The sequence below is a fragment of the Myotis yumanensis genome, unplaced genomic scaffold, assembly GCF_028538775.1.
Source record: "Myotis yumanensis isolate MYYU_CA2020_CCGP unplaced genomic scaffold, mMyoYum1.0.hap1 SCAF_4, whole genome shotgun sequence".
NCBI lineage: Eukaryota > Metazoa > Chordata > Mammalia > Chiroptera > Vespertilionidae > Myotis > Myotis yumanensis.
In genome coordinates this window covers 94,308,970-94,325,436 of record NW_027223755.1, presented here as the reverse complement: position 1 = coordinate 94,325,436, position 16,467 = coordinate 94,308,970, and the positions used below count along the sequence as shown (strand labels likewise).

General features: G+C 44.3%; 1 protein-coding gene across 2 annotated transcripts in view; it reads right to left on the bottom strand.

The window, feature by feature from the left end:
• The window catches only part of GRIN2A (glutamate ionotropic receptor NMDA type subunit 2A), a 392,774-nt gene that overhangs the window by 59,601 nt on the left and 316,706 nt on the right, over positions 1-16,467 (bottom strand). For both annotated transcript variants that reach the window (XM_070412996.1, XM_070412997.1), the window contains 3 exons: positions 15,018-15,143; positions 9,489-9,718; positions 1,257-1,417 (listed from right to left, as the gene is read on the bottom strand). In XM_070412996.1, the coding sequence (XP_070269097.1) occupies positions 1,257-1,417; positions 9,489-9,718; positions 15,018-15,143 (517 nt within the window). The remainder of the gene's footprint in view (positions 1-1,256; positions 1,418-9,488; positions 9,719-15,017; positions 15,144-16,467) is intronic.

Genomic DNA, 16,467 nt, shown 5'->3' with positions numbered 1-16,467 from the left:
GGAAGGGAAGGGAAGGGAAGGGAAGGGAAGGGAAGGGAAGGGAAGGGAAGGAAGAAAGAAAGGGACCAAAATGGAGTCACTTATGCTAAGTCCCACATCAGCAAAACAAGACTTAATTGTGGTTTCAGCTTCTCCTAAGAATGTGGCCTTTAACCAATTGATCTGGAATTACCTGGTCTGCACTAGTGAGGTAATCTGCCTGACTACCTGCCCTTCCCCAAAGGAAAGTGACCTTGCAAGAAATGATCCACTTTTTGCTAGAAACTTCTTTTCCTGCCCCCTTCTGCCTGTAAAAGCCTTCCATTTTGCACAGCTCCTCAGAACTCCTTTCTAGTTGTTAGATGGGATGCTGCCCAATGTATGAATCACTGAATAAAGCCAATTAGATCTTTAACTAAACAGTGGGGGTTCAAAACGAATCACCCCAAGATGTGCCACTCCGGCGTGCAGATTATTTTAAACTGAATACAATGGAGGCCCAGGAGGCTCCGAAAGAAACCTTGTCCTCGCCCTTTACTGCCTAAAAGAACCTGCTCTGGGGAAGGGGGTGTCAGCATAGGTAACTATAGTTAAGGTGACCAGGTGCAGTAGACAGGGAGGAACCTACCAAAGCCCATTTGATCAAAGTCCTCCATGTCCCACTGTTTCAAGGTGGCCCAGCAAACCTTTGTTTACTAAACATTAACTTTTTTCATCCCCTTGTAAATTGCCTTAACTTCCTTTTGAAGTCCTGGCCCCTTCTCCCCACCACCCCCCTTAGTCCAGAATGACACATATACCTCATTTTACCTCCCTGCCCTTGGAATTTGCATGCTTATGTGAATTTCCCGTGTGCATGTATTAAACTTGATTTTCTCCTCTTAATCTGCCCATGTCCTTTTAATTATTCTACCAGTCAGAAGAACTAAAAGGAGCAGGAGAAGGTATTCAGTTGAATTCTGTTTTTTCACATTTCTATTTAGGTAAAATAGCCCATAGAGTTGGGCCAACTTCTTTATCAGTTTAAGAAACCCCACTGGCTCTCTGCATTTCAAAGTGTCCTGGATTTGCTTTTCCTTAACACAACTCAGAAGGAAACCTGTGGTGCTCATCAGATTAACAAAAGCAGCCCTTAACTGGGGTGCATCTGGCTGCCCAGCTCTCCAAAAAATATGCAGTGGGGGCAGATAAGGAGCAAGGTGTGCAGAGAGTCATTTTCTGTGACGCTTATCAGCTAGCAGGCCTGCAGAGAGAAAGAAGCCACCATCCTTACTTACCCTGTTTTCAAGCTGACCAAGGCGTCCTCGACTCCCTTCTGATTAAATTTGGTCATGTACTGATGCATGTAGGGGTAGTTATTCCGAATGTTTCTTTCTGTACTGCCATTGGGCACCGTGCCAAATCGAAAAGGTGGGGAATAGTCGTGAGGTCTCTGAAACTGGAGAGAGAGAGAAAGGAGAAGAAAGAGGAGAAGGAAAAGAAGTCAGCCATCACTTTGCCTTGTGTCAGGAGTTAAACATATGCATGCTTTAGCACAGCAAAAACACACTCAGTTTTGTGCTTCTTAATCACATCTCCCACTGGTCTGTGAGCTCCAGTGTCTGTCTTGTTCCATGCTCTTCCCCAGTACATACTGGCTGGGTACACAATAGATAATTTGTTGGACTGAACTTTTTGGTGCCATTGTAGACAGGAGCCTAGTGGTGAGCACTGGGGACCTGGCAGAGCTCAGAAAATGTTGGTTGAGCAGGAATGAAGGTATTATTTTCATTTGGTTAATTTATCCATCTTATGATAAAACTAGAGGCCTGGTGCACAAAATTTGTGCACGGGTAGGGTCCCTAGGCCTGGCTGGCGATCAGGGCCAATCAGGGCCTTCCGGCTGCTGGCTGGGGCCTTCCTTCCCCCGGCTGCCGCCCCCTGGTGGTCAGGACACATCATAGTGAGCAGTCAAACTCCGGGCCAGTCGAACTCCCGAGGGGATAATTTGCATATTAGCCTTTTATTATATAGGATTTTCTGTGATCCCCACCAATCACTCTGAACTTCATTTACAATGACCTTCACCTCACCCAGAAATGATAACGGGGAACAGATTTTGCCACCCCAAAATATGTTTCTTTGCCATAAGGATTACTTGGGGTTGATTATTTTTTTTAAAAAATCAGCAGACACAGGAGAAGCTCTGAAAACCAAGTAGAAGTTACCCTCCTGAGAGAGACATTTACATTTATGAGGAAAATCTTCATTTGTAAGGGTGTCTTTCTTGCTGTACCTGGAAGAGGAAGATGACTAAGTCTCTAGGAACTCTTACCAATGCAAAAAGCAACTGACTTAAGTCTACATAACAAACATATCCTTGTTAACTGTGCTTTTCCTGGTAACCTCAGGTAATTGGTCTCTCCCTGAACATCTTTTGTCTTTATTTAGCTGGAAATGGTATTTAAGGTGGTAGCTTGGGCTATTTAAGGGAGTTACTCCCTTTTCTTGGGTATCTTCTATGCATACAGGAGTTAGACTTGCTATTAAATTTTTTTTGTTTTTTTTCTCCTGTTAACCTGTCTCTTATTATTGGGGGGAGAGGGGCATTCTCGACCAGGAACCTAGGAGAATAGAGGAAAGGCTATTTTTCTTTCCCTACAATAACTATATGTTATCACTGACTCATTCTCTACTCACTCATTCATCCATACATGCAATACTTACTGGGGGCCTAACATACTCTAGGCATAATGATGGCAGGCTCATGAACATATGTTAAGCTGATGTCCCTACTAAGCATTAGTTTCTTAGGAGTTCCCATGTTGTGAATGGAACCTCCAGCCTTCATGAAAGCTCACTGTCCATGCCCCACTAGTCTTCCATGATTGGCTGATACTGTCCACTTACAACTTCAGCATTTGGGGCAACCCAACTAGATTAGGAGTCCAGAGAACTGGGTCTGAGTCCCCAAAACACAATGAAAATCTAGAGGCAACACAGGCCAATGGCTACAAATCTGAGCTCGGGTCCACAGGTTGTAAAATCAGGTTCTATTGCTTACAAACTGTGGGACCTTAGATAAGGCACTTTCTTCACCCTGCCTCCATTTATTTTCCATCTGTAGAGTGGGAAACATATCAGTACCTCTCCTTGAAGGTCAATGGGAAGGTCTAAAATTATAACATTTGTCAAGTAATTAGAATAGTGCCTGAAAACAGAGTAAGCACTCAAAAATAAAGCTATTATTGTTTTCATTTTTACTGTCATTATGGGCAAAAAAAGGAAGGTGGGCCTCCATTTTTTGTGAAATATATAACTCTGAAAGTAGAAAGTGGTGTAATGAGACAACGGGCTAAGGTCTAACCTCCATTGTTCCTCAGAGATCATGCAAGTAGCACCTCCTCTTTCAGAGGCGAGGACCTTGAGACCCAGAGAGGAAAAAGACACCCAGTAATTCCATGGTAGGACCAGGGCTAGAATCCAGAGGCCCCTTGGACTTCCAGGCCAGCAAGCCCTCCACGGAGCTGAGAACTGCCAGAGAAAGTGTGCAAGTTTACCTAAGAGTCCGGCCAACCAGATACATTATTCTCTTTTTCAGACTTCATTTCACTGTTAAAATTTCCAGTTAAAAACAATTTCCCCTAAATTAAGCCGCTGCTGCCTAATAAGCCACCACAACAGGATTTGAGGGAAGTGGCCATACATCATCCAAAGGAGAGCCTCCTGAGGGTCGTTGCGGGGAGTGTGAGTATGTGTGTGAGTGTGAACAGTAAAATGCTCTTTGCACTCAACCCAGCCAACAGCAACTCAACTCATCACTGAAAGAGGAGGCCGAGCCCAGGCTAGCTCGCCGGGCAGCTGCCTGCTCTGGGAGACAACGGTGGCAGTTCATAAATCTAGGTGTTGTAGCAGCCGCTCCCAACCTCCAGAGACATCCAGAGAGAGCCAATCTGACTCACTGCCTCCACTCCCCTCCCCATCTGTTGCAGAGCAGCCCAGGAGCTCTGTTAGAGTCCCTTTCGTCCCTGCCTCTGGTTTGCACAGCGACAGGCAGGTCATCAGCCTCTGTGATGAATTCCCATTCTCCACTGGCCTGGACTGTACCGCGATCCACACAGAAGTCAGCCCAGCACCAGGATCCAGGAACCTTTCCCACTGGACTCACGGCTGTCAAGGGTTTTACAGCATGACTCACAATGCATCTCCCACTGCCACCTTGCACACACACACACACACACACACACACACACATAACACTTCATAGTGCTCACTCTTTCTACATGTGGTATACTCCATGGCATTCATTAGGCTCTGTTTTTTGAATGGTCACACCCCTTACATTAATTTCACGGCTAAGGAGTCGCTGGTCTACAATGTGAAAAAGAAGGGCAAGCACGACTCATCTCCTGAGTCCCAGGCCCTCGAGTCAAGGACACATTCTGTGTTTCTTGGGGGAATAGTTTCTAGTGCCACTTTCTTCCAGGGAGTTCCCCATGCAAGTAGAAAGAGACCAATGTGGGCTTTAGCACAGGAACGGGGGATGCAGAACAATGCAGTCACGATCCCCAGGGCCAGTAGAACCCTCATGCCTTCTTTCCCCAGGCCGCCCTCACTGTGCCTGTTTACTGGCTTCCCTTGTACTTGGGCTCAGAGCGTTCGGCTTCTCATGTGCCACTTAGGAACGCAGTCATTGTGAGCAGCTGCGTAAGTTCTCTGAGCCTCAGTTTCTCTGTCTGTAAATTGGGGGTTGCTTTTGCGATTAATCACAGAGAGCTTGCAACACCTCCTGGCATCTGCATGCTTGATACGCATCACCTATTGTTGCTGAGCGTGCCTTTTGCCACAGAATGAGCCAGTGCCCTTCCGCTGTGGAGAACAGAGGATTAGAAGGGTAGAATATTCTAATTATTTTCCTCATCCAGTATGTGGCCAGGTCTGAAAGTCGTCCAAGTGATTAAGACGTGGCAAGCAACTTATGATGGAGGAAGTAGAGATGCTGGTCTGGGAAATAAATTGTGCAGGAAGAATGTGGCACCTGCCCGGGACCTTTCTCTGTTCCTCTTATGAACCAACACTACACATTTATTAGAAATATCTGTCTTCTGTGGCTGTAAATCAGGAACACTGGCAACTAGAGACCCTATTTCTAGTGCAGTCTTCTCCCCCTGGTGGAGTTCCACGGGCTTCCTGATGTCAGCATCGAACAGCTATGGCCCTTAAGAGGCTCAGAGGCCTCCATTCAACCAGTAAGTATGGAGGGCCAGGGCCACCAGCAGCACGACCGCAGTGCCCAGAGGCAGCACGACTCCACAAGAACCAGGGCACTTCCCCCAATTCCCTCCATTGCTGTCACAAAAGGCCGCCTCAGTGCAATATCATTTTAGACTCCAGAAGTGAGGAATGGTTGAATCAGTCAGGGATGATGACAATGAGGAAGGGGAGGGTGATGAAGAGAAGGGCAGGGAAGAAGCAGTAGGTTACTTCTAATCCTCACACCAACCTTGCCAGATGATACTAATACCCCCCCCCCTTTTCTTAGGATACTAAGCCTTGGGGATACTGACATACTGAAGGCCATATAACCATTATATGGCAAGGCCAGGATTTGAATCCAGGGCCATGTGATCCCAAATATGACATTGCTCTTCCCACTACGTTAAGCTGCCTCCTAAAGATGGGTTTTCCCTACCATAGTGAGTCCCAACAGTTTGAATTTCCAACTTTCCTTTAATAATTCCTAGGGGAGCATCTACCAGCGAATCCGCCCACTTGTTATTTAAACCCGAGCTCATCTGATCACACCACGGACTCCAAAGGTGCCTCTGCACAGCAAGCACTAATCCTGCAAATGGCTTAACGTATTGTAAACCTGAGTTGTTACACAGGTATTCGTGTTTTAAAAAGAGAGAGAGAGAAACCCACTGTGAACAGTATTAAAACAAATTGATTCAATATAGATTTGTATTGTGCAAACTTTCTCGGTGTATCTGCTATTAATCTTCTGGGAGCACTTAGCTTATTTACTCCAAGAACGTTGCTGTTTATCTAATTGTATCAAACATTTAATTAAAAGAGCTCTCTGCTTGCCGCCGAGGCTCTGAGGTTGCATCTGAGCTGTGTCCCACGAGGACGCAGTATCTGTTACTAGGTGTTTCCAAATGAGAGAAGGTCAGTCAAATTATTAGTGGTTCTAATTAGTTTTCCCACAAGCGGCCATATTATTTAGAACCAAAACTATGTAGCAGGGGATTTTTTCCCCTCGTCTTTGAAAATAGCAACAAAAAGCAGAGTAGACTGCCAATGATTTTCTTAAAATATCCTTGCATCCAGGACATGGCTCCCCAGTGCTTCCCCTGCACCTCCGGTCACTTCTTCTGGAAACTGTACCTTTGCTCCCATAATGTGGTAGAGTTGGGTCACGGGGCATGGTGCCTGTAGGGGACTTATAGGCTCCAAGGCCCGTGCATGCTTGCAGTCTCCTTTCATCCTCCTCCAACTAGGATTCCCAACTGACAGGGAGGGGTAAGAAGACCCGACAGGTTACATGCCAGGAAAGCGTCTCGGAGCCGGTATGTGGCAGAGAGGCAATGGGACCCAGCCTTCCATCTCTGAGTGAGGGGCTTTCTTTATCTGCTGCCTCACAGATGCCATATGCTTTAGGCGGGAGTCAGCCAGAAGTCGACCCTGAGCCAAGGACTTGGGTGAACTTGACTTATTAAGGAAGGGTGCCAGGAGAAACCAGGGAGGGAGTCGGGGACAGAGGTCAGGGGAGGGAGGAAGCCAACCCAGGATGTAATTTTAGGCAAAGTCTCAGCCTCTGCCTGGTCTAGCAGGGAGCTCTGGAGAGGAAACTGCTTCGAGTTTGCCCTGCCTGGAAGCCGCAGAGCAGCTGGGCGTTTGTACCCTCACACCTGTTGGTTACAGGCAACTGAAAAGATTGGGAGAAAGTTCATTCCCAGTTCCTGTGCCCAAAGGTAACTGACCTGTGAAGATCCCTTGTAGGAGCCTTTACAGCAAAGGTGAGGCTAGGCACACAGCTGGAAAAGGGATCTCAGGGCACCTTGGGGGGGGGGGTGGGGGGGGGGATATGCCGACAGTGTCCAACACCATGATTTCTTCATTCATCAGCAAGTATGAACTGAGCACCTACTAGGTGCCAGATAACTCTTTCATATGCACTCTCCTGATATCCCCTTCCCCAAGTCAATTTTAAATTTTTAAAATTTGATTTATTGGGGTGACACTGGTTAATAAAATTACATAGGTTTCAGGTGTACAATTCTATACTACATCATCTGTATATTGTATGGTGCGTTCACCACCTCAATTCAAGTCTCCTTCCATCACCAATTATTTCCCCTTTACCCTCTTCTATCTCCCTGCACCCCACTTTCCCTCTGGTAATCAGCATACTGTGGTTTGTGTCTATGAGTTTTTCGCTGTGTGTGGGGTTTTTATCTGTTCGTTTGTTTGTTTTTGGGTTTTTGGGGGGTTTTTTTGCTCTCAGTCTGTTCTCTGTATCTATTAGTCTGTTTCTATTTTGTTTGTCACTTTATTTTGTTCATTAGATTCCTCATGTAAGTGAAATCATATGGCACTTGTCTTTCTCTGACTGGCTTATCTCACTTGGTATAACACTCTCCAGGTCCAACCATGTTGTCGCCAAAGGTAAGAGTTCCTTCTTTTTTATGGCCGAGTAGTGTCCCATTGTGTAGATGTACCACAGCTTTCTTATCCACTCATCTGCTGATGGGCACCTGAGCTCCCAAGTCAATTTTAATCTCATTAGTTTTATCCCCTTTATAGCACTCATTTCTGCCTGGGATAGTCTCCATTCACATTTACTGGTTTGCTGTTTATTTCTTCCTTCTGCAATGAGAGTTTCACGGGAGCACCAGCTCAGGCTGCCAAGTTCACCACAGTGAAGCCAGTCCCAAGAGGTGGTATCTTCCCTACAACCTGAATGTCATGGGGGAACCAGCGGTGAGGATGGGAAGACACTGGAGGCAGAGGACACAGAGTGCAAGGGCACCGGGTTGGAAATGAACTTGGAGTTTTTAAGGAACGGAGAGGGGGCCTTAGTGATGGAGAGGGAGGGGATATATGGCATCAGCCAAAAATAAAGGGCGTTGTCGCCATGGTAGGTAGGATGGCATTTACTCAAGTTACAGTGGGAAGCCATCAGAGAGAGGCCACGCACTACCTAGGGAGATGGCACTTTTGTGAAGGTGACTCACTCCAACCCCTCATCATCTCTCTAATGACAGGCTCCTCTGTACCTCTTTCAACCACAGCAGATAACACGGAAAAGCTGTGAGGGCTTTTTCTGGACTGATTTTCTATTCAGCAACTTATTGATGAATGCCAAAAGCGTATATGTAGACTTATGTCAACAAGATGTGATAGGGAGATTTAATAGAGACAAATTATCCACACACACGAGACAGAAAATCTTTGCAGCGCTGCAATCCTCATACTGCTGAGCTTAGCAAGTTGGGATTTGTTTTTGGAAGCTAGAATTTCAATAGCAGGATGCACCCCGTTTACCTCCTTTCTTCCTCTCTGTGCATTTCTGAATAGCCACGCATACCCTGAAAACCTTCTTACATTTCAGTGGAGAATGAGAGCAGGTGTGATCACTCCCGTCTCAATGCAGTAAGCACGGCCCCATGAGGGAGGATTGGAGAGGTGTCGGAGTAAAAGAACTGGTGGGAAATGAAAAACTGATTCTTTCAAGTCCTTTGAAGACATTTCAGGTGAGTCAGGTGTGCTGAAAATGGGGCTGATTGGCCACAGAGTAAAAAGCAGCTGTCAGGCTCGGCCAGCATGGCTCAGTGGTTGAGCGTCGACCCATGAACCAGGAGGTCACAGTTCGATTCCCAGTCAGAGCACATGCTCGGGTTGTGGGCATGCAGGAGGCAACCAATCAATGATTCTCTCTCATCATTGATGTTTCTATCTCTCTCTCCCTCTCCCTTCCTTTATGAAATCAATACAAATCTATGTTTTTAAAAAAGCAGCTGTCAGCTTCCTCTCTGGGTAGGGCTTAGAGATGATTTTTTTTTTCATGTCATAGATGAGGACTCCAAGGCATAGAGTCTTTAAGAGACTCCTCCAAGATCACAGAATCGGGAGGTACCTTTAGCCTAGAGCACCCCACTTCACCCCAAGTTTGTCCCTGTCCAGGCTCAGGATCTTCCTCGACATCACACTCTCCCAGGAAGGTGGGCTGCAACCAGAGCTGGAACCCTGAGCCACAGGGCCTCATCACCGGCAAGAGGATCTAAATAGAAGGACTGACCACGTGGGGAAACTGCTCCCAAATTAGATCTGGAACCTTTCAGACCTGGGAGAGCGAAGTTTATGGTTCTGTTCCTAGCATTTTTAGAAATACACCCATTTAAACTGAGAGGCAAAAAATCCTCTGGCTTTGTGCTTGAGTGGATGGGTCTGGAGGACAGCGCCTGAATTGCTCCCTTCCATTTTGTGATCCACCCACAGGCGAGAGGATAGCAAGGTCACCTTACCTTTTTGTCACTGAGGCCAGTCACTTGGTCCACAAATTCCTCCTGGATCATGAAGGCAGCCAGATTGGCCGTGTAGCTGGCCAGGAATATGACGGCAAAGAAGGCCCACACGGACACCATGATCTTGCTGGTGGTGCCTTTAGGGTTCTGGACAGGCACAGAGTTGTTGAACACCAGGCCCCAAAGGAGCCATATAGCTTTTCCAATCGTAAAAGAAGGCCCGTGGGGTGCTGCAAACGACAGAAAGGACATTCTCAGCAGCTTCCCAAAATGTGAGTGTCTAATAACTACTCGATGGCCGCTGACAGTTGCTAGAAGATGGAATTACGTCACAGTCGTGTTCCTTCATTGCCTCAGAACCACACCACCATATCTCGTTTTTTTTTTCTTTAAAAATTATAATTCGCCCTATATTTCTATCTAGCTGGGTTTTTGCCACATTTCTTAAAAGAAAATAAAAGAAGAACAAAAAAGGAAGAAGAAATGATTATGCAAAATGTGGATTTGAGTGACAAGTAGTGTTATGACCAGTTTTAAATTTCGATTTGATTTCCATTGGGAGGGCAATCTCCTCGAGACACGTAAAGAAAGCTTTACAGAAACGTGGGGCTGCTTCGGTATTCATCCCATGTGCTATTGCATAAGAACCATGCGATTCAGTGGGACTGGTGTTTGGTATTCTAATGCGATTGCCCCTAGCACTTGCTCCTATTCAAACTCAGATGTAAAGTGTTCACAATATAGGAATTAAACTCCACTAAAACTCTCCAAATGGAGACATGAAGGAACGGAACCATAGGGCTTAATTCTTCAAACTCTTCACAGATGGGAGACGCTTGGTTGCAGGATCATGGAAAATGAACTGTGCTATCAGGGCACTCTTCCTCTCCATGTACCCTGACACACTTGTGTCCCTAAGATTCTTAGATGTTCCCTTCAGTAGCCTTAACTCAAGAGGCAGAACAACATGTTGAAATGTATTGGGGTGAGGAGGGTGCAGACCAGAAAAAGCTTTCAGGTCTGTTTTGCACAAGAGGAAAAAAAAATCAATGTATGCCCTCATTTCATTGTAGAAAAGGTCTTCCTTTAACAGAAGGTTAATTTTTATGCCATTTAAGTAAATGAAGATGTAAAAAAATGATCTGCTCAGACTTCAGCTGGAGATGCAGGCAGAATGGGCAATAAATCAAGTGGCAGAAGTGAATGCAGATTGATGGAAGTGATGAAGTTCTGGGCAGGGAGCCTAGGAGACACAGGCTTTTCCCACACTGGAGGCCAAATGCAGGCTACAGTGATACTTATAATATCCATACACAACGCATAAAAGAGAAGGCAATTAATTGTATTCTTTCCGACCTCGGTCTCTCCTGTTTCTCTTTGCCCAGTTTTATGATCTTCTGGGCTCATTCCCAACAGGCTGAGAACTCAAGAAAAAAATAATGAGAGTCAATCCACTTAACTTCACGAACCACTTCATTTTATTAACAGCGCATGTTGATCAGAAGTGACAGCTCTTTTGGAGTCAGGAATGGGCAATTGCAAAGGATCTGTCCGAGACTTTTGGGAATTCCTGATTCATGAATACTATTACCAGGCTATATAATTTTGCCATGAAGTGCAGTGAAATGGAAGCAAAACCCATTTTGCACAAAGAAACAAGTAGCTGCTATTTCCTGAGTTTCCACATGCAGTTGAGCAGGAAATAGAAAGCCCTGATGTAATGGAAAGGCTGGAGAGTTCACATGCTAGGTTCTTTACTTTACAATGATCTTCTCGCGAGTGCTTCGGCCAAAGGAGAAATTATTGCACATGATGGCCTCTGAATGATTTTTTTATTCTCTGAGATATATCTCAAATTTATCCACTTACCTCCATCTCCATTACCCCCTCCAAGTCCAAACCACTGTGATCTTTTCTCTTGGGGACCGTACACCTTCCTACCTCGTCCCCTCCTTCCAATGCTGCCACCCTTCCCATTGTCTTGACAGAATGGCTCCAGGGACCTTCCACACTGGCCATGTTTCATTCCCCCTCTTCCCTTCCATTATATATTGAGGAAAACCTGAAATGCTTACCACAGTCAGCAGCCTATCTTTCTGACTTCATCTTATACCATTGTCCACCTCTCTCACTCACATCTTCTCTGTTTCTTAAGCATATCAAGATCTGTCCCATGCCAAGGCCTTTGTATTTGCTGTTCCTTCTGCATGGAATGCCTTTCCCTCCGTTTTTCTCATGACTGAACTCCTCATTCTTCAGGTCTCAACTCCAATCTCATCTCTTCCAAAAGTCCTTCCTTGTTCAACCATCTTATTTAAGTAGCATCTCCATTCCATCAATTCACTTTGTTCCCCCCGCCTTCTTCTTGAGATTTATTACAATCTGTGATTATTAATTCGTGTATTTACATGTTATCTCCACAACTAAACTCCCAGCTCCCTGAGGGTCAGGAAGTGTCTATCCAATTTACCACATTATCCCCCTGCACCAGTACAGTGCCTGGCACATAGCACCCACTCAACAAATAGTCACCAAATATGTGCACAAATTCATAAATAGCACAAACGCTCATTCTGCACATGTGAAGACCTACTCTATTGATCACCCACAGAAAATTGTCTCAGGTTCCACTCTATCAGAAAGCTCCTTACTTGCTCGTTGCGTCATCCTGTTAGTGAAGACCTGGGCTATGCTCCCATTCAAATTCAACATGATTTTTATGGAATTTTTACTATGTTTGGTTGATTGGAGATGGTTTATATAGTAATCACCACTCTTCAATGGTGAAGAGGTGGGAGGAGGACAATAAAACAAAGTTCCTAATAGATTCCCTGGACCTGATGGCTGTTTCCAACATTGGATCTTCCGCATGAAAAGAATATATGCGAGTTAAAGCGTTTTGTTTTTTAATAACTGTACCTTGAAGATCTGCTGTCTTCTACAACCTCGAGTCATTTTTCAGGAAGGAGAGTTGGTCCTGGCACCTTTCTAATATACCATCCACTTAGAATTTATTGTGCACTGAGGAAAATTCACTCAAAATGATGTAATGTGTTTATATACATGACATGAATATTGGCTTGCGTGGGAGCCTCTTAATAAGTTATAGCCAATGAATGCCTCCCAATTCAATTTCCTATCTACTGATTGCCACTTTGTCAAATACACTGCACTAAGGTCAGGCGCTGTCAAGAGGAAAATATAACTCTTTGGGGGAAAATACCATTTTATAATTACATTTATTGTTGAACGAATGTAATTATGACGCAGTACTTTGGATGATATTCTTTTTTTTTTTTTTTAAATTAAATCTTTATTGTTCAGATTATTACATTTGTTCCTCTTTTTTCCCCCCATAACTCCCCTCCTTCCAGCTCCCACCCCACCCTCCACCCTCACTCCCCACCCACTGTGTTCATCCATAGGTGCATGATTTTTGTCCAGTCACTTCCCGCATCTCCCACACCCCTTTTCCCCCCAAGAATAGTCAGTCTATTCCCTTTCTATGTCCCTGATTCTATTATAATCACCAGTTCATTCTGTACATCAGGTTATTTATTCACTTGATTCTTAGATTCATTTGTTGATAGATGCATGTTTGTTGTTCATAATTTGTATCTTTACCTTTTTCTTCTTCTTCCTCTTCTTAAAGGATACCTTTCAGCATTTCATATAATACTGGTTTGGCGGTGATGAACTCCTTTAGCTTTTCCTTATCTGTGAAGCTCTTTATCTGACCTTCAATTCTGAATGATAGCTTTGCTGGATAAAGTAATCTTGGTTGTAGGTTCTTGGTATTCAGCACTTTGAATATTTCTTGCCATTCCCTTCTGGCCTGCAAAGTTTCTGTTGAGAAATCAGCTGACAGTCGTATGGGTATTCCCTTGTAGGTAATTGAGCCTCTTTCTCTTGCTGCTTTTAAGATTTTCTCTTTGTCTTTTGCTCTTGGCATTTTAATGATGATGTGTCTTGGTGTGGTCCTCTTTGGATTCCTTTTGTTTGGGGTTCTCTGCGCTTCTTGGACCTGTAAGTCCATTTCTTTCACCAGGTGGGGGAAGTTTTCTGCCATTATTTCTTGAAATAGGTTTTCAATATCTTGCTGTCTCTCATCTTCTGGCACTCCAATGACTCTGATATTAGTCCGCTTAAAGCTGTCCCAGAGGCTCCTTACACTATCTTCACACTTTCGGATTCTTTTTTCATTTTGCTTTTCCAATTGGGTGTTTTTTGTCGAATCTTTTGCTTGATTATTGTGCTCCTCTGGTCTGCTATTGGGTATAATATTCTTTATTTCAGTCCGTGTATGCTTACTTTCTAATTTCTTTATCGTAGCATCGAGGGTCTCATTAGTTTTCGTGAGGTTCTGCACAAATTTATGGCAAGCCCTCAAAATTTCGATTCTTAGCTCCATATCCTCCATTTCTGTCATGTTTTTTTGTCTCCGCATCTTTTATGCTTTCTTGGTGCACCCCCTTGTGGTCTCTGTGCGCAGTCTTGTTCTAGCCAAGCCTTAATTGTTGTAGTTAACACTAGAGGGGTTTGACCACCAGGCTGACTGGCTATAGGAATCAGCTGTATGGAAAACGTCTGTCTTCTGGGGAGGCGCTAATCCAGCCTTTGCCTGAGGCGATCGGCAAATGGGTGTGCGCAGGGTTTGGGCGGGGCGGGATCAACAGGGCGGGCGGATGGAGCAGTTATGGCCACGCTCAGTCCCGTTCCCAGAGGCTCTGCTTCTCAGAACCCCGGCAGCCACTGCAAACTTCGGAGAGAAAGCTGCCCTCAGGTTCCAACTGATGCCGGATGATCCCGCTTCTCCCGTTTGAGTCTGGGTCCCTAGAGACTCGCCCGGATCTGGAGCCCAGAGTCTGAGACTCACTCCCGACAGAAAACGACAACCGCGCCCTCAGCCACCAGCCCGCTTTGCGCGCGCACCTCGGTACCTTTGTATTTTCCACACTGCGCCGCCTCTGAGCCTCGATTTGCTGTTCTCTTTCCTTCTAGTTGTAGAGTCTCTCTTCAGCCAGCCTTCCTGTGGTTCTGGGTGATGTCCGTTCAGTCTTTTAGTTGTATTTTTGAAATGGTTGTTTGCGGCAGCGGTCTCCGGTGTTTACCTACGCCGCCATCTTGGTCTCCCCGGATGATATTCTTAAACTAGATTCTGTAAAGCCATTTTCTTACACAGACTAAAGTTGAGACTCACTGCAATTTTAATATTTCTTTTGACACAGATATTTTTAATTAATTGCCAAAAAATATTCATCAAATCTGCTTACTCAACAAATGGAATAGCAGTTTCCACTTAACTATGAACTCCAAGTTATAACAAGACAAAATGCTTCATTTTGTTTTATCTTTTTTTTTTTCAGTTGAAGTGAATAAGCAATACTTGTATGGGATTAAAAGTAATATCAATGACCATTCGTACAATGGTTTAGCAAGGCAAATAGAGGATCCTGTGTTCTAAATCTGAAACGTTAATGGAAAGTAAATAGCATTAATGTTGAATCATGTTTATGAAGGGGTTCTCACCTTTCCCTTTGGCTAAGTTTCTGTTGTATCCAACAGGACTGAAGTATTCAAAGACAAAAACAGCGATGGCGGACACGATGAGCAGCATCACAAACATCATCACCCAGACGGAGGCGCTGAATGGTTCTGCAGAGAAACAGGCCAGAGGGATGGAGACATGATCAGTCTGCTCTTCCTCACAGCCAGGGCCAGCAGGAAGCCCAGAGGTCCATTTTCAGGCTCACCGAGAAACTTTCTCTAATGTGCATCTGATCGTTCAAAGGGAGCTAGTCATTTTTTATTCATACATTTGAACCATTCTTTATTCTACAAAATATTGGAGGCAGTTTATAAGACTGCACAGACTAGGATAAAAATAGAGAAGAGCATATGACATTTTGCAAATCAGGTCAAGGATAATAAAAACAAAATAGAATGATAATACCAGGGGAGGAAGCTAGAATGCAAATAAAGAGGCCACAGGAGCCGATATAATCATAGAATCATCCAGGGAACCAAACCAAGGCTAGACTCCAATAGTCAACCATCAGGTTCCTGCCAATTAGCACGGGTTTTATTGTTGTTTCAATTTTTATTTTTACATGCCAGAGGGATGGTGTGCAGGGGATTCTAGAAGTAATGGGAGAATTACAACCTGTTAGAAAAGGATCATAATGCATGGGGTTGATGGGAATATTGGAAGACCACGTCTACACCACTGCTCACACACTCTCCCTCTCGCCTCCTGCTAAGACAGGTGAGATCTCTACAATTTCAGAACCTTGTTGATGTTGGTAATGGGCTTCAATGCAATTGGAAAGTCATTTGAGGGCATTCCCATGACAATTCAATCAAAGGGCAGAGGAAATGAAGTAGTAGATGGATAGATGACTATTGTCCCTGAAAGTAGTTTCACAAGTTCACTTTTATGTGGAGGAGACAGGAGGGCAGGCCAACTCACAAGGTTCTAAATCTTACGACACTCTAAAAAGTAAGAGATATTCTATAAAATAGATGAACATTTCCATTCAATCTGATTGAGGATATGAAAATGAGCTGAATAGAGGCATTTTATCTGTGTATGACATAGATTTGCTAGAAAATCAGCAGACTAAAATATTAAAAATGAATATACAGCACTGGACAAAATAATAGTACAATACTTAATAAGTAATAATATAAGAATAAACTCTGTGTTTCACATACTCACAACTGTACGCCTACTTTTGGCCCACCCTGGATCCTCACCGGAATGCATCATTGAAAAGAAACTGCCTTTGACACCAATGAACTTATAATCCTTTTCATCATAAGCAAACATTTTCTGAGGGTAAAATGTAAGAAGCCCAATAATATCTTTTGGACAGTAGACATTTTATTTTTTAATATATTTTACTGATTTTTAAAAAAATATATTTTATTGATTTTTTACAGAGAGGAAGGGAGAGAGAGAGTTAGAAACATCGATGAG